We start from the raw sequence: 21,989 nt of genomic DNA, 5'->3' as shown, positions 1-21,989 counted from the left end.
ACATTTTTCCTTCGATAATAGCTAAATTTACAACCCAGCCATCAATTCAAGTCTGGATCCAAGCAAACGAAGAGTTCGAGACTCTTGAACAACTGATGTCTCCCGCTGACCCGCTCTTATATATTATACTCCCGCATTCCAGTTTCATCATATATATGTACCCAGGTTCAGATATACAGATCCATGTTTGAGTCTGACTATATGTCAAAATTGGCCTCATTGCCTAAGAACTAAGGAAAAGAAAGCTATATAAGAGCCTATGGTATTTTTTTTTCCATGCATGCATTTGTACACAGACTTTTAAGTTTATATTTCTAGGAAGAACCTGACAGAATAATCTACCTCTTTAGTATTCATCCTATACTGCAGTTTCAGCTCCAAAACTCACGGCAACGCGCGAGAAATTCATCTAGTAATAAATACTTACAATATTAATTTCTCAATCCATTATTTACTCACACAATCAAGGTTCTCATCAAACCACTTGCTCCTTAGACCTTAGGTCTAATCTCAATGCCCAGGACAACAAGGCCACTCTTCGCGACTGACGTCTCCTTAAGCCTGATGGAAACCTCACCATCGTCGCCTTCACTGCTGCGGAACTCACCCACCTCCACCTCCATCCAGCCATCACCTCTCTCTCGAGGAAAGAGCGCATCTTGAGGAATGTCGCCGCGCATAGACGGCCAAGTATTTGCGCCATCGTGGCCATTGTCGAGACAGACGCGGCGCGTCGACCTGCTGCTGCTTCCTTCGAGGCTGACAGACGTCTCCAGGCATGGGAAATGAAGCCCGCGGCGCCCATCAGCTACTCTGAACACGGTGTAAGCACTATATGTTGTGTGTTGGGAGAGCATCTTGCTATCGATGTTGCCACGTATTTCCAGCCACCAGACATACTGGAGTTCAGCAGCTTCCGAGAACCTGTCACACATTAGCAACATCATCTTTGTTGGCTAAAGCAATGGATGCAAAAAAGTGATTCCACGGAATGGCATCAGCCAAGCTTCTTCAACTATCTTTGAATCAACCAAATAATCAATGCAATTATGCAAAAGAAAATTTGGCTAGAACAAAAACATGGACAGTGCAATTCAGTAACACCAACTTAGCTGCGATATTGTGACTGAACAGATACATGGCCATGCTCAAAGGAAAGCATACCTAGTTCATTAATGACATAGGATTCATCAGCATACTGAGTTGAGGGAGCAATAGCGAACTATAAAAGCAGCCTACTGACAGTTCGTTTCAGAATTTCAGAAATGACAAGCAGACAGACATGTGATTTGTGAACGAGATATGTAACAAACCTGGAGACGGTGATGGGGATCCAGCGCCAGTACTGCGGCGTATCGCCCCAAGCAATTCCGAGCTTCCTGGCGGACAGCATGTAGCACTTGGCGCCGGTCGCCCTGTCCAGCCACATGCTCTGCGAGAACACGGCACCATAACAACCGATCAATCAAGTCCAGTGTCCACCGATCGAAAGCTAGTTAGACGTCAACAGGAGTGGAGTTCGATTACCGTGAGGCCATCGGCGAGGAGTACGGGGCTGCCGGGGTCGGAGAGTCGCATGAAGAGCTGCTTCTTGGACAGCATATCGGCGGGGAGCTCCCCGTCGGCGAGCGGGGGCAGGTCGAGCGGCAGGAAGCTGGACCAGACGACGTCGGCGTCGGCCGCGGCGCGGAAGGCCGGCGAGACCGTGGCTGCGCGGCAGGCGTCCCTCGGCGCGGTCCGGGCGAGCGTCGCTGACAGGAGGTCATCTGGCAGACGCGCGATCTCGCAGCCGGCGGGCGGCGACGTCGACTCCATCGGTTCCCCCGACGCGACTCGTGAGTCCTGGGGATCAAGTCAAGATCAACACAGGACAGGGCTACAGCCTACAGCTAATGGAATGGAATGCAAGAATATTGTTGGGCCGGCCGGACACAGACAAACGCTAAGCTTTGGGCATGGCGAAGGAAATCGATTATAGTACAATACAACAGCCAGCCAAATTCGAATCGGAGGGGAAATATGTTCATGCGGGGTCCCGAGCGGAAGTCGTCTTGCCCGTCGCCGTCAGAGTTTGTGGAAAACTAAAATTCCCCTAAAAATCAAGGATTTCTTATGGATGCTTTGGCACAATAGAGTACAAACTGGTTATCAACTCAAAATTAGGAAGGGCAAATGGTCTGAGAGGTGTAAGTATTGTGGGAAGTTGGAAACAAGGAATCATTTTGATTTTCAACGGCCATATTGCCCAAGTTATCTGAGTCTGGGATCTGGGTTAGGATTAGCATGAGGTGGTTTGAGAGACCAACTTCAATTCAACACTTTGAAGATATGATGGGGATTGGTTCAGGCCCTATTAGAGATAGTTCTGTTTTCTATTGAAAAAAAAAGAGATAGTTCTGTTTTCTTTATCTTAGCTAGTGTGGTTTGGAGTTTGTGGAAAACAAGGAATGACTGGGTTTTTAACAAGTAACAACCAGCTAATAAAATCTCCTAAAGTCATTGCTCACAATTCATTTGGTCTTAACGCTTTGAAGTTTTAAGTTACTTTGCCTTCTCGTCTAGTTATCTGTCTAGAGTGACTTTAGCAAAATGTTATGCTTTCAATATAAGTAGGGCCAAGGCCTTTGGTCTGAAAAAAATTCAAATCCATCAGTTCGGTCCACCTGGTTTTTTTTTTTAACTGTCACCTTGGGGAGATAATCCCCACTTGAATATATATTGATATACAATCAACAACTTTATTTCTAGGGAAAAACGAGGCAAAAACCTTTTGATCCCAGCACAAGGGCGAGACGGTGGCAAATCCACTAGAAAGAGAGATAGCGACAACAACATAACAACAGCAGCCACAACCACAAAGTAGGAAATGCAATGGCATGCTGAGTTGCAGATTCACGTCACTTATGTTTTTTTTTACAGCTCATAAATTTGAGTTATCTATATGTGTCGTAAAACCACAAGGAAGAGCGACAATCTTTCCCATGAGATAGGAGTAACAAACATATCAAAGATCAAGCTAGTATGTGTGGCACACTATTGAATTCTTAAACCGCATTATATGTTTAGGGTGTTTATGGTTAGATGATACAATCAATATTTAATACCATCTAGCTATATGGTGAATACTGAGTACTGATTACATGCTTTCTTCTGTCAATCTATTTATTCCCACAGGATGGCTCTACATGACTACAAATCCTTAGCCTAGTTTCTTGGGTCTAATCTCAATGCCCTGCACAATAAGACCTCTCTTTGAAGTACGTGATGTCTGCAGGAGGCTAAAGCGCACCTCACCATCACCACCTTCCTTGTTGTAGAACACACCCATCTCCAACTCCATCCAACCGTCAGTCCTTTCCTGAGGGAGCACCGGGTTTCTACCATGCCCAAGCCGGTAGCTCTTGTTGTATTCTGGCGTCAAGGGCACTGTGACCTGACGGTTCACATGCCTACCTTCATAGCTTTGGAGGCAGACTTTGCGAATTTTTTTCTTTCCTGCAACTGTGTCAATTGATGCCTTCTGAGGTGGATAATCTAGCCCACTGGATTCAACAAGTGTCTTGAACACAATGTAAGCTGCATAAGCTGTGTCTCGAGAAAGCATTTTGCTGTGTATCTTGCCACGTATTTCGAACCAGCAAACATTCCGCAAATGAGCAACTTCGAACCTGTGGCAGATTAACAAAGGACAAAATTGTAAGAAACCAATAGAGATGGGTCTAAAGCCAACTCCATCAGTTATATATACTCATGTACTTCCTTGTCGGGCGCAGAGTTAGTTTTGTTTCCAAACCATGGTATTGCAGAATTCGAACAAATTAATACAGGTCAGATGAGCCGCCCGTGCTCGTTCTGAAACAATTAGCACTTTACCACACACCAAGTCTCTAATCCAAATTGCAAGCCAAAACCACCAACAGCAACAGGGGGAATTTGTCACAGGACATATTTGCTTCAACAATTCGAGTGAGAATTGGAAACCAGATATAGAAGAAACTGGTTGTGCCAAGCGAACCTGGAGTCGGGGAGATCCATCCAGCGCCAGTAGCACGCGTCGCCCCACGAGATGTGCAGGCCCCTCGCTAGCAGCATGTAGCACTTGGAGCCGCTCCCCCTGTCCAACCACATGCTCTGAACGCAACAACAAGCCGGTTCGCCAATCAGATCAATCGAAGAAGAAGATTATTACTGCTACATGCTACCTGCGCCGTGCTGGGGGGCGGCCGTACCTCGAAGCCATAGGCGAGTAGAGGATTTTTGGTGGCCGGCCGTATCCTGAGGCCATCGGCGAGTAAGACGGGGCAATGGCGGTCGGAGATGCGAAGGAACCGCTCCTTCTTCGACGGAGACGCAGGGCCGGAGAGCACCCCGTTAGCGATCGGCGGGAGGTCGCGGGGCACGAAGCGGGCCCATAAGGCATCGGACCCGGCGGCGTCGCGGAAGGCGCGGGAGACCGCAGCGGCGCGGCAGGCGTCCCGCGGTGTGGTGAGGGCGAGCGCCGCCGAGAGGAGGTCCTCCGGTAGGCGCACGATCTCGCAGGTGCCAGCCGCCGACCCCATCGAATGACTGCTCCGAAGGATTCGGATTTTGCGAGAGAGACGGGGATGGCTGATCGGAAGAAAAATTCACTGGGGAAGAAGGATTGAAATCTCAGAAGGTGGATGGGTTTTGCGTCCCCAGATAGAGATAGCCAACTGACTAGATGAAAGTTGGGCCGTCTCGCCCATGCCACCAGTTTAGGCCCAATATTGTCTCGGCACTCTTTAGAGCATGGGGATTTTGTAAAAATCATACGGCAATTTTTAGCTTATTTTCACATGAAAAATAAAAGATTCGAAAAAAAATACTGCATTCCAAAGATCCTAAAAGGCTCACCTGTACATGATTATGTCGCTTGTTTAAGTCTGGAAATCATTTTCATCTTCGAAGCTTATTTTGGATGCATATATGTTTACCTCGATCCACATGTATTAAAATGAATTGGTGTGAATTTAAACTAAATTCCACTCTAATCCACACCAATACATGTGGTTTGAGTTAGATACATACACATTCAAACAAGGCCTCATAGGGGTGGCGTTTGGTTTAGGGATACTAAGATAGGATGATTCTATTTTTAGTAGTGTTTAGTTTAAGAACGGCATGACCAGAATCAACACACTAGGTAGACCAGGGTGGGGGCAACAACTTGCAGGGCGTGACAGGACTACAGGAGCGCTCCCCTGTCGCACCGGGGTTAAGCCAAGCTTTTATCCACTGACCACACTTAAGCCTAATCTCAATCTCGACCAATCCGGCCATCCCTAGTACTACCACGTGGCATTACGTCTATTCGGTCTCTCCAGGATCTATAACAAGTAGTTGCATAGCTCACACGAGTTCACAACGCAATTAACAAAATTACAAAACCATTGTTTCACACGCAGTTCGTCACACGAACAAACAAACAAGTCCTACAACAAAAGTCTTGAACAACATAATTTTGATTCAGCAAGTCATGGCATATGCCTCTCATCAAGGAGGGCCTCTAGTACTCCTAATCCATTGAGGGATCAAGGGCATATAGAAGAACCCAAATGCTAGGGGGCATTCTTACCTGCAAAATTCAAAATGTAGCAACATATGTATGCGTGTGTACTCACTTACCTGTTGACAGTAAACAATAAATCATGCATTTGGCATTATCAAGAAGAGAATGTTGGTTTTGCATAAAAGCATTGGTAGGAGAATATTAATTAGAGTTGTTACACCTAAGCATCACATAGTATAACATGGCATGGGGCTCGAACATGTAAGAACACGTAAGTAAGCGGAGTTCGATCTTGCACGAGTCCTTCCAACAAACACTAATCTAAATTTATGAGACATGAACAAGAGGTAAATTCAAATCTTTGCAAAGGGGTATGAGTTTTTCGGTACAAGTTTTTCTCATCAAAGACAACGGTCACAACCCATATAACCCGTTGGTACATAAGGCATAACTCGAGCCTCAACCGTTTCCGAGTCCGGCCAAACCGTCTATGAACGGTTAGATAGTGAGCCCAGAGGTACTAGTCATCCTAGCTACCCCTCATTTCACCTCATGTTGAATCCATTAGACATCCGGTGGTATAACAAGGTACTAAACTTATTGTACCCATAGCATGGCAAATGATTTGTACTGTTTGGTCAAAGACTCATAACGATGAATGTGCATCCTCATGAGTCTTTGACCGTAACAGTACAAACCCTTAGCCTAGTTTCTTGGGTCTAATCTCAATGCCCTGAACAATGAGACCCTCCTTCGAAGTACCTGATGTCTGCAGGAGGCTAAAGCGCACCTCGCCATCATCACCTTCCTTGTTGTAGAACACGCCCATCTCCAACTCCATCCAACCATCGGTCCTTTCCTTAGGGAGCACCGGGTTTCTACCATGCCCAAGCCGGTAGCTCTTGTTGTATTCTGGCGCCAAGGGCACTGTGACCTGACGGTTCACATGCCTACCTTCATAGCTTTTGAGGCAGACTTTGCGAATTATTTTCTTTCCTGCAACCGTGTCAATTGATGCCTTCTGGGGTGGATAATCCAGCCCATAGGATCCAAAGGGTATCTTGAACACAATGTAAGCTGCATAAGCTGTGTCTCGAGAAAGCATTTTGCTGTGTATCTTGCCACGTATTTCAAACCAGCAAACCGACATGAGTTCAGCAACTTCAAACCTGTGCCAGATTAACAAAGAACTAAGTTCCAAAGAAACCAATAGAGCAATCGATACAAGATAATTGAGAATCAAGTACAATTATATAACAAGGATGGTGCATATGCAAAACTTGGCATAAATCCTGAACCCTGGACACTAAGTTGTCGGGCCTATGCACCATCCATGCTGCTGCCGCTAAGAAGTAAGAACAGACTGCTACCCAGTCAATACATAGCTCTGAGGTCAACCTTTTCATAATCAGATTTTTCTATCTAGATCTGTAAAAGCCCCAAAATTTTCTAAATCCTCGACAATAATTAACACTTTACAATAATTAGTACCTCACAACAATGTTTTTTTTTTGATGAAACTACCTCACAACAAAGTCTCTAATCCAAATTGCAAGCCAAACCCACCAACAGCAACAGGGTGAATTTGCATTACAATGCAATGACATTGGCCACATGACATATATATGTTCGAACAATTCGTGCGAAAATTGCAAGCAAGATACAGAAGAAATTGGTTGTGCCATGCGAACCTGGAGTCAGGGAGATTCATCCAGTGCCAGTAGCATGGCGTGCAGCCCCACGAGATGTGCAGGCCCCGCTCTAGCAGCATGTAGCACTTGGCGCCGCTCCCCCTGTCCAACCACATGCTCTGAACACAGCAACAGGCCTATTAGCCGATCAGATGATCAATCGAAGAACAAGATTACAAGAGAAGGAAACCCTACTGCTAATTGTGCCGTGTCGGGGCCGGGTCGTACCTTGAGGCCATAGGCCAGTAGAGGATTTTTGGGAACCGGCTGTATCCTGAGGCCATCGGCGAGTAAGACGGGGCAACGGCAGTCGGAGAGGCGAAGGAACCGCTCCTTCTTGGAAGGCGGCGCGGGGCCGGCGAGCTCCCCGTCAGCGACCGGCGGGAGGTCCCGGGGGACGAAGCGGGTCCATACGGCATAGGATCCGGCGGCGTCGCGGAAGGCGCGGGAGACGGCAGCGGCGCGGCAGGCGTCTCGCGGCGTGGTGAGGGCGAGCGCCGCCGAGAGGAGGTCCTCCGGGAGGCGCGCGATCTCGCAGGTGCCCGCCGCCGACCCCATCGACTGACTTCTCCGCCGGATTTGAGAAACGGATTCTGTGAGCGAGACGGGGATTGCTAGGGATCGCAACAAAAATTCACTGGGGTGGAGAAGATTGATTGCAATGGAATCAGAAGAACCAGACTGGTGGCGGTTTTTGTACTTGGAACCGACTAGATAAAAGTTGGGCCGTAACGGCCTCACCGTATGATTAGGCCCAATATTATCTCAGCACTCTTTTTTTTTGGAACAGAAAATTTACAGAAAAAAATCGTACACTAATTTCACGTGAATTAGCTTTCACATGAAAAATATAAGATAGATTGTTGCTAAATGTTGATTTTACTTTGGTGGAGGTAGTCCCGATCAAATGCGTATAGGGAACACACACACACACACGCGAATCTAGATACATATATATAATACAAACAATGTATCTAGAATAGGACACTCCCTCCATTACAATATTATTATATCAATACTTTTTTGTTTTCGTAGATACATTGATTTTACTATATACTTAGATATACATTATGTCTAGATATATAATAAAGACAATATATCTAAAAAAACACTCTTTCCATTCTAAATTATAAGACATTTTGACTTTTAACTGTATTGTTTTTGCCATGCACTTAGATATACATTATATCTAGATATATAATGAAGACAATATATCTAAAAACACTCTTTTCGTTATAAATTATAAGATATATTGATTTTTTAAAATGTATAGTTTTTGCTATTCACTTAGATATACATTATGTCTAGATACATAATAAAATATCTCTAGAAAAAATCACTCTCTCCGTTATAAATATAAGACATTCCTTTTAGATACATAGTTTTTACTATGCAGATAGATATATTCTGTCTAGATATATAATAAAAATAATGTATATAAAAACAATCCTTCCATTCTACTTCTTTTGTCTTTGTAATATAGTGTATTTTAAGAATTTTAATAATATAAATTAAGAGAGAACATAAAAGACACATTTACCTTTGTTTTATTTTTTAATCAGATACTATCATCAAAATAATTAATGGTAATTGGTTGATAGATGAAAAGTATTTAATGCAAAACTGGTTTTTGTCCTCTAGAATGTACTCCCTCCATCCCAAATTGTAAATCATTCCAAGAATCTTAGAGAGTCAAAATTTTCTAAGTTTGACCAAATTTATATTATAAAATAATAAATATTATGGTACTAACTAAGTATCATTAGATTCTTTCTTAATTATATTTTCATAGTATACTCAATTTACGTTACAAATCTTAGTATTTTTCTCTATATTTTGGTCAAACGTGAAAATGCTTTGACTCTCCAAGATTCTTGGAATGACTTACAATTTGGGATGGATAGAGTATTATATTTAAGGACAAATTTTACATAATAGAATATACTATATTATAGGATGGAGAAAATAAATAATAAAATATTTTTACATTTTTTTCAGATATATAGTTTTTGCTACATACACATTATGTCTAGATAGTAGATACTGTAGGCAAATGTTAAAACATCAATGATTTGGAATGGAGTGAGTATAAGCCGCCAATGTATTATCACCGGCTTATGGGCCCCGTCTTGCAGAAGGAAACAAGGTATACACACACAGCATGACAGCAGGAGCTACGTAGCCTGCATGCAAGCAACTGACGCGATAATAATAATTAATACACCATGCGCATTAATCAGAGAAGCTTATTAAATGGACGGTCATTTTAAAATTGCATTTGCATGCACGCTGTCTGTCCAGAAAAGAAACAGGTTCGAAAGCTCTACCCTGATGGCACATCGTCTAGCAGCTGTTCCTGTCTGGACCTAATTGATCGACGCTTGTTAATTAATTTGTCCCTAGAGATAAATAAATTAAAAAAAGAGAGATGAATTCCACTGCAGCTATAGCGCTAGCATGCCGCCGGCCGTGTGCTGCTTGGGCCTGATCTCGATGCCCAGCACGACGAGTCCCCTCTTCCACCGGCGGCTATCCACCTCCTGCACCGTCACCTCCACCACCGCCGCGTCGCCCTCGTCGCCCGCCACGGTGAACTCGCCCATCTCGACCTCGGCCCACCCGTCGCCCCTCCGCCGGGGGCACCTGATGTCAGGGTCGGCCTCCCGCGTCGTCGTCAGCACCGTCGTCTTCCGGGCACCGCCGCCGCCGATCCCGTAACCCCTGCGGAGGCGCACGTACTGCTGCTTCCGCCGGTGCGCGGCCGCCTCCTCCTCCCCCTGCATGTGGTGCAGGCAGATGGCGTGCTCCGCCACCGTCGGCGCCGGCGCCGGCGTGGGCGTCTTGTTGCTGCTGGTCGTCGTCCCGCCGCCGGAGGAGACGGTGACCGTGGCCTTGGGCGGCGGCATCCCGACGTGGCACTCCAGGCCGTACGCGTCGTCGGCCATGGCGAAGACGAGGTAGGCGGCGTAGGTCGTCCCCGGAGTCAGCAGCGACAGGCTGAGCTTCCCGCTGATCTCCAGCCAGCACACGTCCACGAGCTCCGCCACCTCCGGGAACCTGATCGATCGGTCACACCACGCGGTCAGTTAATTGGTCACGTTGATTGTTTAGTGCGCATGCAAAACGTACGTAGGAATACTAGCTAGGGCCTCGTTTAGTTCACCCCGAAAACCAAAAAATTTTCAAGATTCCCCGTCACATCAAATCTTGTAGCACTTGCATGAAGCATTAAATATAGACGAAAACAAAAACTAATTACACAGTTTAGGTGTAAATTACAAGACGAATCTTTTGATCTAGTTAGTCTATAATTAAATATTATTTGTCACAAATAAACGAAAATGCTACAGTGTCGAAATCCGACATTTTTTCAGAACTAAACAAGGCCTAGGCTTTTATTTGTGATGCAACCATGCATGCAGTCATGCAAAGTACCATGTCAGCTATATATGTTCGTGTCGTTGCCGAACTAGCTAGGCTTTCGCGAGAGTCGGCGACGGTTGCTTGCTTTGTCAGGACCTTTGGAATAGTGCGTGTGCATGAAGAGATGTGCACGCATGCATGGTGACACGTGTGTGTAGGTATACCAATCTAAACTAAGTCGTGGCGTAGTATACAGCGCATCACATCCCAAGGATGCGATATTTGTACTGGTCAAATTTAAAAAATGTACTAGCTAGGAATGAACAAAGTTCACGTGTGTGTGTGGAGTCGATGAACCGTGTCGATCTGTGTGTATTGTGTAGAGACTAGAGAGTGCAGCGTGCGCGCCATGCTAATTATAAGCTACTTACGAGGCAAGTAAGCATATATACATTGCGAGAAAGGAAGAAAGAAAAAAGGGGATGTGCATGTGCATGGGCATGAGACGCACCTGGATCCTGGTGGGCTGGCGGTCCAGGTCCAGCACGAAGGATCGTCTCCCCACGCAATGCTGAGCGCCCTCGCCGACAGCATGAAGCACTTGGCGCCGCTCTGCCTGTCCAGCCCAAAGCTCTGCTTCCACACATGCATATATAATCAATTAGCAACAATGCGATCGAATTCATGCATGGCAGGATCGATGGAATCGGTATATATATGGAGCTAGCGGCGGGCCGGCCGCGAGCGGTACACGTACCATGGTGGCGCCGTCGAGGAGGACGGGGCTGTCGCAGAGGCTGGAAAAGAGCTCCTTCTTGGATGCGCCGCCGACGGCGGCGACCGGCTCGTCGGCGCGCGCCAGGACGTCGGCGTGGTCGGGCGGCAGGAACCGCGCCCAGACGGCGTTGGAGTCCGCGGCGGCCCTGAAGGCCGGCGACACCGCGGACGAGTGGCACGCGTCGCCGGGAGTCGTCAGCGAGATGGCGTACGCCACGCACTCCTCCGGCAGCCGGTAGATCTCCGATTCCGCCGTCGCCATGCACGCACGCAACTTCTCCTCGCTCGTACGATGCCGCCGTGGATCACGTACGTCAGGTCTCGAGTCTCGGGAGTGATATGAGAGTGACGGCGCGCGGCTAGCTACTTATAAGGGGCAAGCTTAAGGGCTAAGGCTCGGCAGCAGGAGGCAGGAGTTGAACCGTTGCTTCGCTGGGTCCGCTCCGAGAAGGCGTTGCTGCCGGCGGGCTGTGTACGTGCTGACTCGGATCGCCGTTTGTTAAACCGGAAATGCGACCTCCTTTTTCAGCGTGTGTCTGTGTGGGTTTCCTGGGCCCGAGATCTCTCGTCTGCCCCCACACCGTGTTCGATCTGCAGGCCAGGGACCTTTTTGCTCCATGGGTCGATGACACGTGGTAATCCCGTCCCCAATATATATAAGTCGTTTAGGTCAGCAATACGAACATAGTTTTGACATCTTATTTTTTATAAAAATATTTAGAAAAAATAATATATATATATATATATAAATATTTTTAAGACATATTTATTTATATAATTTTTACATTTTTAAACTCAACAATTTAAAAGTTATTGATGATTTATAATAATATTTGACTCAAACCTTTTTTAAAAATAACTTTTAAATCTTATACGGATGTAGGGTCCATTTGATATAATTTATAAACATAAAACTATTTATGTCTTAAATAAGCTGAAATAAGCTAAAACTAGAAACCAAACAGCACACATTTTGCAGTTTTTTTTACCATGTTTCTTTTTTTAGTGTAACCATGTTTCTTCTCACACCTCTCATTTGTACTAAAACACAGATTACACCAGCTTATTTGGACCGTGTTTTTTTCTCCATTTATACACTCTTCCAAGAAAAAGCGCTTTTTTCTGACCTATACCAAACACGTATGTTTTTTTTTGAGATTACACATTACAACGCAGACACTCAACACGCACGCACACTCACCTCTATGAACACACGTACGTAAACCCTACCTCTATGAGCACTTTCAAAAGACTGAGCCGGTAAATCTTGAAGTTCACAAAGTCCCACAGGTGTCTCGCTGTCGACGGGCACGTCGTGCATGTATGGGATCTGCTCCCTTCATTTCTAGATAAGAAAAAAAAGATCCCATGGACCATGGTTGGCTTCCGACCTCAGCGCATACATATTGACATGTCAGAGCAGCAATTCTTCTACCCATTCGGAAAAAAAAAATCGGCAACTCTTCTTTACTTACGTGTAATGCAAATCGTCGGACTGCAAAAGGACGACGCAAAATAAACAACAGACGGAATGCATTTTTTTTGGGGGTACCGAAATGCGATCAGTCTTTCCGAATATGACGCTATGATCTCGATCGAGCAGCGTGGTGTCCGGTCATAACTGGAACTAAAGATGGATTCCGCTTATCCGCACAGAATATATCGTGCTCCCAAGTCCAAATGTGATCCCTGTCCAGCCTAGGTTATCTGTATCTTATATCTTATTGCCCAGTGTGATTCCGCGGTAACTCTTTATGACCAGCAGATTAGGAAAAGGTCAAACAAAATTAGGTGGTCTGTTGATAGAAACATGCTTTCTCATGGTCAAGTAAAACCATCTCAAACATTAAAGAATGCATGCTAGTCACAGTATGCAGAATAAATAAACTCAAAACAGCACATGCTGCAGAAGATGGCGAAGGCCGAAGGCACAGCGAGATTGCTTAGTCCAGCAGTGCAAGTGTGCATGCAACCTTCCACTGCTCACCCGTGCCGGCTTTTCCTCTTTAGTCCCCCCAGGGCCCTTCTGGTTTTTTACTCCTTTTCCATCAGCCATTGATTTTGCTGCCCACTGTTGGGTCGTTTCACAAAGCAGGCAAGGCTATCAGGGATCTAGTCTAGTCTAGGGCAAAAAAACATCAAAGGTTTTGGGGGGCAAAAGAGCGTACTTTAAGCAAACCGTGCCTCTTTTGAGGTAAGATTAGTGCCGGATCTACGCAACCCACATGATCCACTGGGGCCTTTCGGGGAAGAAGCCTCCATTGCTTTCTTCCCCACTACATTTCTCAGCAGAAAGAAGAGAAAAGGGGGCCATATCTGAACAAGCTTTTATTAAAGATTTGTGCAAGTGCTGGGCTGGGTGCAAAGAAACAGATGATGGGCAGTTAAACAAATGTGGCGAAAACTTCGCCCAAGCGTCAACCAAGCAAGGATGGTACAGTTATAGTATGTCGTCTACACTGGGATCATTTTGATTCATTCACGCCTCATCGCCAAATTGCTCCTTGGTACTCTCCACCGGTTGCGGTTAGGGACAAAATTGTATTGTGTTGATGTACAAACAATTACAGGTTACAAAACTTGATGGTCGCAAACTCACCGGGAGACCACTCAAATCGGATTCTGAACTCACAATGCATGAAAGAATTCGAGTGACATCTCCAGGGTTATTCCTCCTCTTCGTCATCCTCCTCTTCAGCTTCCTTGAGCCACTGAGTAGGGTGACAAGTTGCAGAAAATCAATTGCATGAAGGCAATCATGACAAGATATCATCATGTTTAGATTTCAGTAAAGCATACCCACATGGAAGACACAAGCACAGCAGACAAAAATATGTATGTATGCCACTAAAACCAAGTCAGATGGTTCCATTAACACAAGTGAGCCAAAACTAAATCAGTCACACACAAATATCTGCCCCATGGATGAGACAGATTCAGCAGAGGAGATACTAATGCCACCAAGTCAGATGATTCCATAAACACAAGTTAGCAAAATTTAAACCAGTAGCATTGACATGGTCAGGTGCAACAATTCTATGGCTATAGGAAAACTCTTCATAGGACTGAAATTGTGCAACAAGAGAAAAGATCAAAGGAACTATAAGTGAATGTGTTAGCTTCAAGTGGTTCTGTGAAATCATGTGCAGAAACAGGGCAACAAACTAGCTTTAGTGCAGGACATATACCTTAATAAAGGCCTCTGACTGTTTAACAAAGACTTTATCAGACTCATCTGCATGTTCTTTCTCTTCCGCCCATCTCAAAATTGCATCTTCACTTACAACCTCTCTGTCATAGAGGTATGGCAAGATCTGTGTTCAATAGCAGATTAAGGAAAAGCAGTCACAAAGGTTCAAGTACAGCATATGCTCAGCAGTCTAAACAAATCGATTTCTTGTTTGTGGTGTACAAAAATGTTGTGGAACCCTTCTGCAGGGAAGTAGGTATTACCGTTGGAAACAGCGGAGAAAACTCTTTTGTGGTCTCTTGACACATTTCCTCAAACTTTAAAAGTATCTCCATCTATAGCAGTACCCAAGAAATGATTTATTTAGCCATGGCAAGAATCAAAGGAGAAATATACTCCAATAAGTCACAAAATTAAATTAGACAGCAGTTTTTTTCAAACAGGCCAATGAAATTTTACAATTGCAGGAGGCCTTTCCAAGAGTCATCATGCAACATATCAAAATTCGGTAGCGTAAAATGACTAAAATCACGCCCACCAAACAAGATGATGCAGAACTGGAGATCAACATATCATCAGATCAAATAGAGGATGTTTCACCTTTTTTACCTGAAGACTATTCTAATTACAAAGTTGTTCCCTAAAACCTCATTTATCACCTACACTTTGTTGTAGCCTACCACAGCTTGCTTGGGACTAAAAGGCTTTGTTGTCGTATTAAAGATATGAAGCAGACAGCATAATTTTTTAAACAGGTGCCACTGGAGAGGTGAGCCAAGAAATCCTAGAAGCTTTTCATGTCATAATTCTACGATAAACTCAAAGAATGACCAGAATCATTGCTAGCAGGTAATATTGGTACTCAACCATGCAGAAGCATTTATGCAGGGATAATGTTTGAAATTCAGCAAATCTAACTCATTTATGGTTCAAGGTATTAAGTCAGTAAGATATTGAATCATATACCTCCTCATCAACTGTCTTGGTGTAATTGCGCAAAAGATCCTTCCACTTGCCAAGTGCATCAGCAGTTGTCTTTAGAAGAGTATCTGAAAAGAAGGGGAACATAGGGAAAATAAGCTTTGGGTAATCATTGTCAGATTAGCGAGCATTATAACATAAGAAAGAAACAACAAAATTCCACTAAAAACTACCTCCATTTTTGTAAATAAACTATGCAAATTGGCCACCAAAAAGAAAGGAAACAGGATTTAAATGACAGGAAACTGGACAGGTTTAGGAAAAAAACATGAAAACCTAACCGAATTATTTGCTTTCATTAATTTCAACGTGCCACTGCATTAATATTCAAGCACAGACCACGTGTTAGACCACAAGGAAAATCATTGGACAGATCTGCTCAAGTATTCTAAAGACCGTACATCAACCAAATAAAACAAATCTAAGTTGTGAAGAAAGATTACTAGGAATAAGCCAATAGGGTTTAAACTAGGTAAAGGTTTTAAAAGCAGTGTGTGCAAATGGATTTTGGGAATCATTATGTTAGGCTAAATACTTAGATTGGATACTCGAGAAAACATACTTAGATTGTATTCTTCACCCAACAGAGCACAGCTTAGATTCAGCACATTGAGTAATAACATAACACCGCTTACTAAATAGCTTTAAGTTTGTAATATATATACGACACAATAGACAGAGGTAGCTTCCATATCTGATGATTTGTTGCTGTTAACATGAAGCACAACCAGCATCATAATGCCATCAAAGTAAATAAAAGAACCAAATGAAATTAGTTTCTGCTTGGTAGTACATACTAAACAATAAAGGCATTTTCATATGACCATTTTGAGGTGGATAAGAGGATAATATCTTCTGTAAGATAGACCTATTCTATTAGGTAAAAACAGACAAATCTCTGAGATTCACACAATTCCCAAGTTTACAGTCGTTATGGGTTCATAATACTTCTAACATCTATAAAAACCTACCATTAGTAGATTGTGCAGCCACTAATGCACTCTTCATGACAGAATAGAACACAGCTCCAGCACAATCTGCATGTTGAAGGCTGTAGGCTAACCTGTAACATAAGCATTGTATACCATAGTCAGTGCAATCAAACATGGTTGCTATAATGACAGAATTGATAAACCTGCAGAAACAATATAGCCTATCATTGATTATCAATTAGCAAAAGATGAAATTGGATGGAGAAAACTGCATCTACCAAACCATTACATAGTAAAGTCACCTGAAAAGAAATCAATCAGAACTTGTACGCCATAAAATCAACAAACTTACTAAATTCCAATAACATGTAGAGAAAATTTGCAGGCAAGCAATACATTGTTGATCCAACATTCAGTTTTAAATAACTAAAGTACATTCTGCTATAAAAGCTCATTTTCCCCTTCTTACATTGCTGGTAAGAAAAAGGGAGATCTATTTTAACTAACAGGAGAAAGCATATTTAAGAGACTGGTTATTTCATGTGTCAATTTAAAATACTTAAGGCCTGGACAAGGATGATTGTTCAAATAATATTTTGGACTCAGTTCAATCCAAACTTCCACTGCCACCTACAAAGGCAGGTCCTTAGTGCTTTCCAGTTTTTACATGTGCCTGATAAGAGAGGAACGACTTTGCACCTTAGGCCATTAATCTCTAGTATCAAATTATCTCGATTAACGCCGCCACCCAGGGCTCGCTGAAATGTCTCTTCCACCTAAACAGGGAAAGACACTCAGCAAATTGGCAACAAGAAATGGAAGTACATATTTCTTAATCACATATATGTAATAACCTCTTTCTCAAACTTAGAAATATGATCATCATCATCAACCACACTGTCTGACGAATCATCTTTATCTGGTAGAGTCCGATTATTGGATTCATCTTCTGACCCATCATCATCAGACGCAGCATGCCGCAGCTCTTCAAGTTTTTCTTTAGGAATCGGGGCAATTGATTGTCTCCATTCTTCCACGATCCCAGTATCAACGCTTGTCCATACGTAACCGACAACACCACAGGTACCAGCCTAATTGGTTACATCATGAACAACAATCCAAACAGTTATAAAGATCATGGCAGTTCCCCACATTCGACAACATAATTCCATGAATGTTCCAAACTATCACTAAGGCAGATAAGAAAAGAAGGAAACCTCAGATGTTCCCAACTCATCTTCTTCCAAAGGAACAGTTGCTTGATCACCATTACTCCTCATACTGGAAAATGCTGCAAGAAACCAGTTCACCAAGTAGAACATGTAGGTTACAGGTCTACAGTAACAAAATGAATAGACCGACATATATATCAAATAAATAATTTTAGGGTCTGCAGACTAACGTGGACTGTCTGTAATTCCAGAGTTGGTGTCAGCATACTCAAGTTCTTCATCACTATCTTCATTTGAAGGCTGAGGAAGTAATGAAACTTTTGAGTGGGCAGGCACAACAACATTCTTTCCAACTTCAACCTGAATGAGAAACAAGTTCAGGATGTACTCAGCATAGCAAGAATACAAGATTAAAAAAAGGCAGATTATGCATTTTTCTAATGGAGGAAAAGCTTCTGGCTTGGTGATGTCAATACTGTAGCAGCTTACCTTAAATGAGAGTACGCAACCAGGTTCAACAATAGCACCAGCTCTTAAATGAACACCATCACAGACTAAAGAGTTACTGACTTTGCATCCATCTTCGATTATGACATTGTCCCATATGAATGAGCCGTTAATCAAAACATTTTTCCCAATCTTGCAGCCCTCCCCAATAACTGAATTTAATACTTTGCAGTGGTCTCCAATACTAGTCGCACTACCAACAACAGAATTTGCACCAATTTGTGCGGAAGGTGACAATGTTACATCTGCTAAAAAAACATGCAGAATTAAGATGTGCAGAGAATAATGGAATTTATCACCAGAATAATAGAAGATTCATAAGCCAAAAGTGTAGGCCAAAAGAGTACCCAAGAAATATAAAATACAGTCTAACAGCAGAATACAAAATCCTTTCTAAAGCTAGCTAAACATCTATAATAGTTCAGTTTACAAGACCAAACAATATATTTCCTTGGAATTAATTATGTAGGCTAAATGCATGTACAGTTGGACAATAAACATATGTATCAGAAGCAGATTTTTTATTGTTTTCAGGAGGCACATAAACTAATTTGACCTATTCTATGCATTGCTTAGTAAAACTAAAATAATAAGATATTTCCAAGACCAGATATCAAACTAAAAATTTAGATTATTACATATTTTGAAGCAAGCAAATAGTTAATGCAAATAAATAAACAAAATAAAAAAAACATAACAAATAGAAATATTGTTCTGGACTTCCAAATATCTTGCTTTAAAGGAAGCATGAACCAAGGAACAGTAAGTCAATAGAAAGTGTCTAGAAATAACCTACTGTACAAAATTCTAAACACTGCATGTACCTGATGCTTTGTATATTCCCTGCCTATGAAGTCTACTTTCTGAGCAATCACGACTTGATATTACATCAGGCACCATAGGGTATGTCCACCTTTGAATTACATCTTTGCTCACGGTATCATAACTCCTGAAATTATCAATCCTTGCAGCATATCCAGAGCGTAATTCATGAGTATAGATTTTGTACCCCATAATCTGAAAGAATTGGTAAGGCCGTTACTTCATATGTCCTTTTTCATACTGTGGTCAAACAGTAGTGAATTGTCTTACATCGTCAACTAGTAAGCCCTTCACAAAATGACGCCGAAGATGCTGATAATCAAAGTTATCTGTAAAAAGACTTAGGACTTCTGGAGAGCAGATATCTATATAGCAGTCCTGCCAGGTAAGAAATGAAGATGAACAAAATAAAAACAAGACATACATAAGCAACAATATCAGCAGAAACAGACCAAGAAAAAGAACATATCAACTGTTGAGTTGTAAAGTTTGAAAGCAAACCTCCATGTCATTATGCAGCTGGAGAGTAGGATTATTGGTCAGTATATCCTTATCAATTGTAACATACAAGTGTGAGCTATCTGCCCTGTCCTCGTAATAAAGTAACTCCTTTGTCTCAGGATCTATCGCCATAACAATTTCATCGTTACCCAGGCGAGTTTGGTGTGTCAGGATAGAAGGTTTTGAATGCTTTATAACCATAGTCATAACAGCAAGTGGGTCCTTTTTCTTCCTGTCCATATGCTCCTGGAGAGCATCCTTCAAGCTCATGTTACTGACCGTATCACCACTGATGAGAACGAAATCTCCGTGTATCTACAATAGAAGGATGGGATGCGTGAAACTACAAATGGAGTTAAATGAACTTATAAGCATGGTAAAGCAATCACATATTTTAGTGCTTAGGCTTCGTATAAGTTGAGCTAAACTAGTAGCGTCAAGTTTTTCAAAGAAGAGGATGACAACAAACTAGCAAAACAAGCCAAAACGAAAATAAAAAAGGTGTGTTTATTTTCTATTTTGTAGCTTCAGAAACAAATTGTAGTACTATACTGATTAGGAGAAATGCTACAAACAATTGTATCTTTCATTGGTGCTATAGGGCAGTTTTGATGCACTCCTACTAAGGCAACCAACATGAAGACCATTCACACTTTCTTATAAACGAACTGAAACAACAGCCACAAAATATGACTACCGAGTTCAGTCTCAGACCACCTTGCCATATCAACTGGGAAATTGGGAATCATCAGTAGTCAGTACTAAACTCAACGAGAAGATCCAGTGTGATAAGCATAAAAAAATAAAGCTAAAATCCACAATCACGCCGAACACTAGAAAGCCATCATAATCCCGCAACAGGGAAGCAGGACTGAGCACTCACCACGCCGCGGTCGTAGATGACGCGGAGCGCGTCGCCCGCGCTAATCGCGTCGTGGGACTCGACGGCCGTGACGGCCATGCTCCCGGGCCCAGACTTACCAGCCCAACCGGCCTTCTCCAAGTACTCCTTGACCTGGTGCGAGTGCGCGCAGCAGAAGACGAAGGCCTCCTCCACCCCCGCAGACTCCAGCCACGTGAGCGTGTACTCGATCATCGGCATGTGCACCAGCGGCAGCAGCACCTGCGAAGAAGCAGCGACGGAGCAAGAGCTCGTTCAGAGGAGCCGCAAAGCTCGAGCGCGGGTCACGAGATTGTGCTGGTGTGGGATTTGGGAAGCGGGTAGTACGTCGAGTACCTTGGGGCGCTCGAGGGTGATGGGGCGGAATTTGAGCGTGAAGCTGTCGGCGAGGAGGACCGCCTGGAGTGGGGGCGGGCGCGCGAGGTCCTCATGGCCGTCGCCGGAGGCGGCGGCACCGCCTCCCCCGCCCCGGCCGCGGGATTTTTTGTTCGACATGATTGCTGCGGGTGCGGCGGCGGAGAGGAGTTCGGAGGTTTAGGTCTGCTCGCTCGCTCGCGGCGTCGGCGTCGCCGTGGCTCGGCGAGTCTGGACTCCGGCTGGACTCTGATCAGTGGGCCGGATCGTAGATGGGCTCTTTTCAGGCCCAAGCTTTGTATAGGTATTCTTGGGCCACTCCAACTTGGTTTCTTCTCTCTTTTGAAAAACTTGCTGTTTTTTTAAGAATTACATAGTACAGCATAAACACTCACAACGCAGGCACATTCACCCCTATGAACATACAAACTCTATCTTATTTTGTTAGCTGATGAATTTTGTTTCTTATATTGGTAGCACACTTGAATGTTATAAACGAGATGATGCCCAATCATGTATAGCCAAAATTCTCTATCTCTCTGTCTATCTACAATAAAAAAAATTACCTAGCGCAATTGTTCCCGCGCTCTTCACCTCGCTCCACCGCGCCTCAATCCTAACACAAAGTGTGCTTCACCTCGTGCCCTCGTGGTGGCTTCGACCTCAGTCCTGGCGTCAAGCTTAGAAAAGGAAAGAAGAATCAATCAATCAAGGCATTGTAAAAAATAAGGTACCACATCCCCTTGCTCCTCCATCATGTGCCGCTCTCACTCTCTACCTCATTCCTTTGTCTTGTGTCCCATTGGTTGGCCGCCGTCGTGAGACACGCGCTCCTCTTCCACGCCTACATCACCGGTGAAGTGAGTAAAACACCTCCTCATCCATTTGTAACCTCGCATCCTCACCTCTGCCTTTGCATGGGGCCACCACTGAACTCCCCTAATGGCTACTCCATCGTTGTCGCATTGCCCTTGCCCCTCCACCCTTTAGTCATTGAGGTGGCCACCCACATGTGTGGGCGAGGTTGCCTTTGAGCTCCCGAGCGACTTAGGTCATCTCTCGATGGGCAACGAGTGAAGCATGCATGTATGGTCACCCGCAAGAGGCGCACGGGGGACGTACATGGTTGATCTAATTTATAAGATATTTATATGGGACACTCCCACTCGCACCTCTTATGACTCGTGACTCGACTAGTGCTACCGTCGCCGCACCCACTAGTCCCCTTCCCTTCATCCTCTGGCGTCTCGCCCGAGGCTGAAGGGAGT

General features: G+C 43.9%; 5 protein-coding genes across 8 annotated transcripts; all 5 read right to left on the bottom strand.

The window, feature by feature from the left end:
• On the bottom strand, positions 377-2,255 carry LOC8056426 (putative F-box protein PP2-B12). 2 transcript variants are annotated; one of them, XM_021458664.1, is made up of 4 exons: positions 1,938-2,255; positions 1,528-1,842; positions 1,314-1,432; positions 377-924 (listed from the first exon to the last, which is right to left on the bottom strand). In XM_021458664.1, exons 1-4 carry the CDS (start codon positions 2,025-2,027, stop codon positions 492-494), a joined length of 957 nt encoding a protein of 318 aa, XP_021314339.1. In that variant the 5' UTR covers positions 2,028-2,255; the 3' UTR covers positions 377-491. The 2 variants fall into 2 exon arrangements, with proteins under 2 accessions (XP_021314339.1, XP_002453020.1); XM_002452975.2 differs by having other exon boundaries at positions 1,528-2,255.
• On the bottom strand, positions 3,018-4,865 carry LOC8056425 (F-box protein PP2-B10). The gene is made up of 3 exons (XM_021458667.1): positions 4,230-4,865; positions 4,016-4,131; positions 3,018-3,668 (listed from the first exon to the last, which is right to left on the bottom strand). Exons 1-3 carry the CDS (start codon positions 4,557-4,559, stop codon positions 3,200-3,202), a joined length of 915 nt encoding a protein of 304 aa, XP_021314342.1. The 5' UTR covers positions 4,560-4,865; the 3' UTR covers positions 3,018-3,199.
• On the bottom strand, positions 5,874-7,929 carry LOC110429515 (F-box protein PP2-B11-like). Of its 2 annotated transcripts, none has more exons than XM_021458665.1 (3): positions 7,450-7,929; positions 7,222-7,358; positions 5,874-6,699 (listed from the first exon to the last, which is right to left on the bottom strand). In XM_021458665.1, exons 1-3 carry the CDS (start codon positions 7,777-7,779, stop codon positions 6,231-6,233), a joined length of 936 nt encoding a protein of 311 aa, XP_021314340.1. In that variant the 5' UTR covers positions 7,780-7,929; the 3' UTR covers positions 5,874-6,230. The 2 variants fall into 2 exon arrangements, with proteins under 2 accessions (XP_021314340.1, XP_021314341.1); XM_021458666.1 differs by having other exon boundaries at positions 7,222-7,340; positions 7,450-7,926.
• Positions 9,454-11,718, bottom strand: LOC8056424 (putative F-box protein PP2-B12). The gene is made up of 3 exons (XM_002452973.2): positions 11,342-11,718; positions 11,096-11,217; positions 9,454-10,278 (listed from the first exon to the last, which is right to left on the bottom strand). The coding sequence occupies exons 1-3, from the start codon at positions 11,621-11,623 to the stop codon at positions 9,666-9,668; spliced, it is 1,017 nt and encodes a 338-aa protein (XP_002453018.1). The 5' UTR covers positions 11,624-11,718; the 3' UTR covers positions 9,454-9,665.
• LOC8084691 (translation initiation factor eIF-2B subunit epsilon) lies at positions 13,675-20,932 on the bottom strand. Of its 2 annotated transcripts, none has more exons than XM_021459797.1 (15): positions 20,704-20,932; positions 20,350-20,589; positions 19,467-19,781; positions 19,236-19,343; positions 18,968-19,160; positions 18,126-18,391; positions 17,867-17,996; positions 17,682-17,755; positions 17,319-17,555; positions 17,164-17,240; positions 16,504-16,595; positions 15,518-15,600; positions 14,815-14,886; positions 14,550-14,675; positions 13,675-14,072 (listed from the first exon to the last, which is right to left on the bottom strand). In XM_021459797.1, the coding sequence occupies exons 1-15, from the start codon at positions 20,860-20,862 to the stop codon at positions 14,028-14,030; spliced, it is 2,217 nt and encodes a 738-aa protein (XP_021315472.1). In that variant the 5' UTR covers positions 20,863-20,932; the 3' UTR covers positions 13,675-14,027. The 2 variants fall into 2 exon arrangements, with proteins under 2 accessions (XP_021315472.1, XP_002453017.1); XM_002452972.2 differs by having other exon boundaries at positions 18,126-18,388; positions 20,704-20,862.

This window comes from Sorghum bicolor, chromosome 4, assembly GCF_000003195.3.
Source record: "Sorghum bicolor cultivar BTx623 chromosome 4, Sorghum_bicolor_NCBIv3, whole genome shotgun sequence".
Taxonomy (NCBI): Eukaryota; Viridiplantae; Streptophyta; class Magnoliopsida; order Poales; family Poaceae; genus Sorghum; species Sorghum bicolor.
The sequence above is the reverse complement of the archived record's forward strand: the minus strand, read 5'-3'. Positions and strand labels throughout refer to the sequence as shown.

What these genes read in the sequence shown, in the direction of transcription:
- LOC8056425 (XM_021458667.1), bottom strand. Translation starts at nt 4,559, where the DNA reads ATGGGGTCGGCGGCTGGCACCTGCGAGATCGTGCGCCTACCGGAGGAC. An exon ending in TACTCGCCTATGGCTTCGAG is followed by an intron (nt 4,132 to 4,229) that starts GTACGGCCGCCC and finishes TGTTGCGTTCAG; the next exon opens with AGCATGTGGTTGGACAGGGG. An exon ending in ATGGATCTCCCCGACTCCAG is followed by an intron (nt 3,669 to 4,015) that starts GTTCGCTTGGCA and finishes AATCTGCCACAG; the next exon opens with GTTCGAAGTTGCTCATTTGC.
- LOC8056426 (XM_021458664.1), bottom strand. Translation starts at nt 2,027, where the DNA reads ATGAACATATTTCCCCTCCGATTCGAATTTGGCTGGCTGTTGTATTGT. An exon ending in ATGCCCAAAGCTTAGCGTTT is followed by an intron (nt 1,843 to 1,937) that starts GTCTGTGTCCGG and finishes CTTGATCCCCAG; the next exon opens with GACTCACGAGTCGCGTCGGG. An exon ending in ATCCCCATCACCGTCTCCAG is followed by an intron (nt 925 to 1,313) that starts GTTTGTTACATA and finishes AATGTGTGACAG; the next exon opens with GTTCTCGGAAGCTGCTGAAC.
- LOC110429515 (XM_021458665.1), bottom strand. Translation starts at nt 7,779, where the DNA reads ATGGGGTCGGCGGCGGGCACCTGCGAGATCGCGCGCCTCCCGGAGGAC. An exon ending in TACTGGCCTATGGCCTCAAG is followed by an intron (nt 7,359 to 7,449) that starts GTACGACCCGGC and finishes ATCGGCTAATAG; the next exon opens with GCCTGTTGCTGTGTTCAGAG. An exon ending in ATGAATCTCCCTGACTCCAG is followed by an intron (nt 6,700 to 7,221) that starts GTTCGCATGGCA and finishes AATCTGGCACAG; the next exon opens with GTTTGAAGTTGCTGAACTCA.
- LOC8084691 (XM_021459797.1), bottom strand. Translation starts at nt 20,862, where the DNA reads ATGTCGAACAAAAAATCCCGCGGCCGGGGCGGGGGAGGCGGTGCCGCC. An exon ending in GTTGCGTACTCTCATTTAAG is followed by an intron (nt 17,997 to 18,125) that starts GTAAGCTGCTAC and finishes TTTCTCATTCAG; the next exon opens with GTTGAAGTTGGAAAGAATGT. An exon ending in CCAAGACAGTTGATGAGGAG is followed by an intron (nt 14,887 to 15,517) that starts GTATATGATTCA and finishes GTACTGCTATAG; the next exon opens with ATGGAGATACTTTTAAAGTT.
- LOC8056424 (XM_002452973.2), bottom strand. Translation starts at nt 11,623, where the DNA reads ATGGCGACGGCGGAATCGGAGATCTACCGGCTGCCGGAGGAGTGCGTG. An exon ending in TCCTCGACGGCGCCACCATG is followed by an intron (nt 11,218 to 11,341) that starts GTACGTGTACCG and finishes GTGTGGAAGCAG; the next exon opens with AGCTTTGGGCTGGACAGGCA. An exon ending in GCCAGCCCACCAGGATCCAG is followed by an intron (nt 10,279 to 11,095) that starts GTGCGTCTCATG and finishes CCGATCGATCAG; the next exon opens with GTTCCCGGAGGTGGCGGAGC.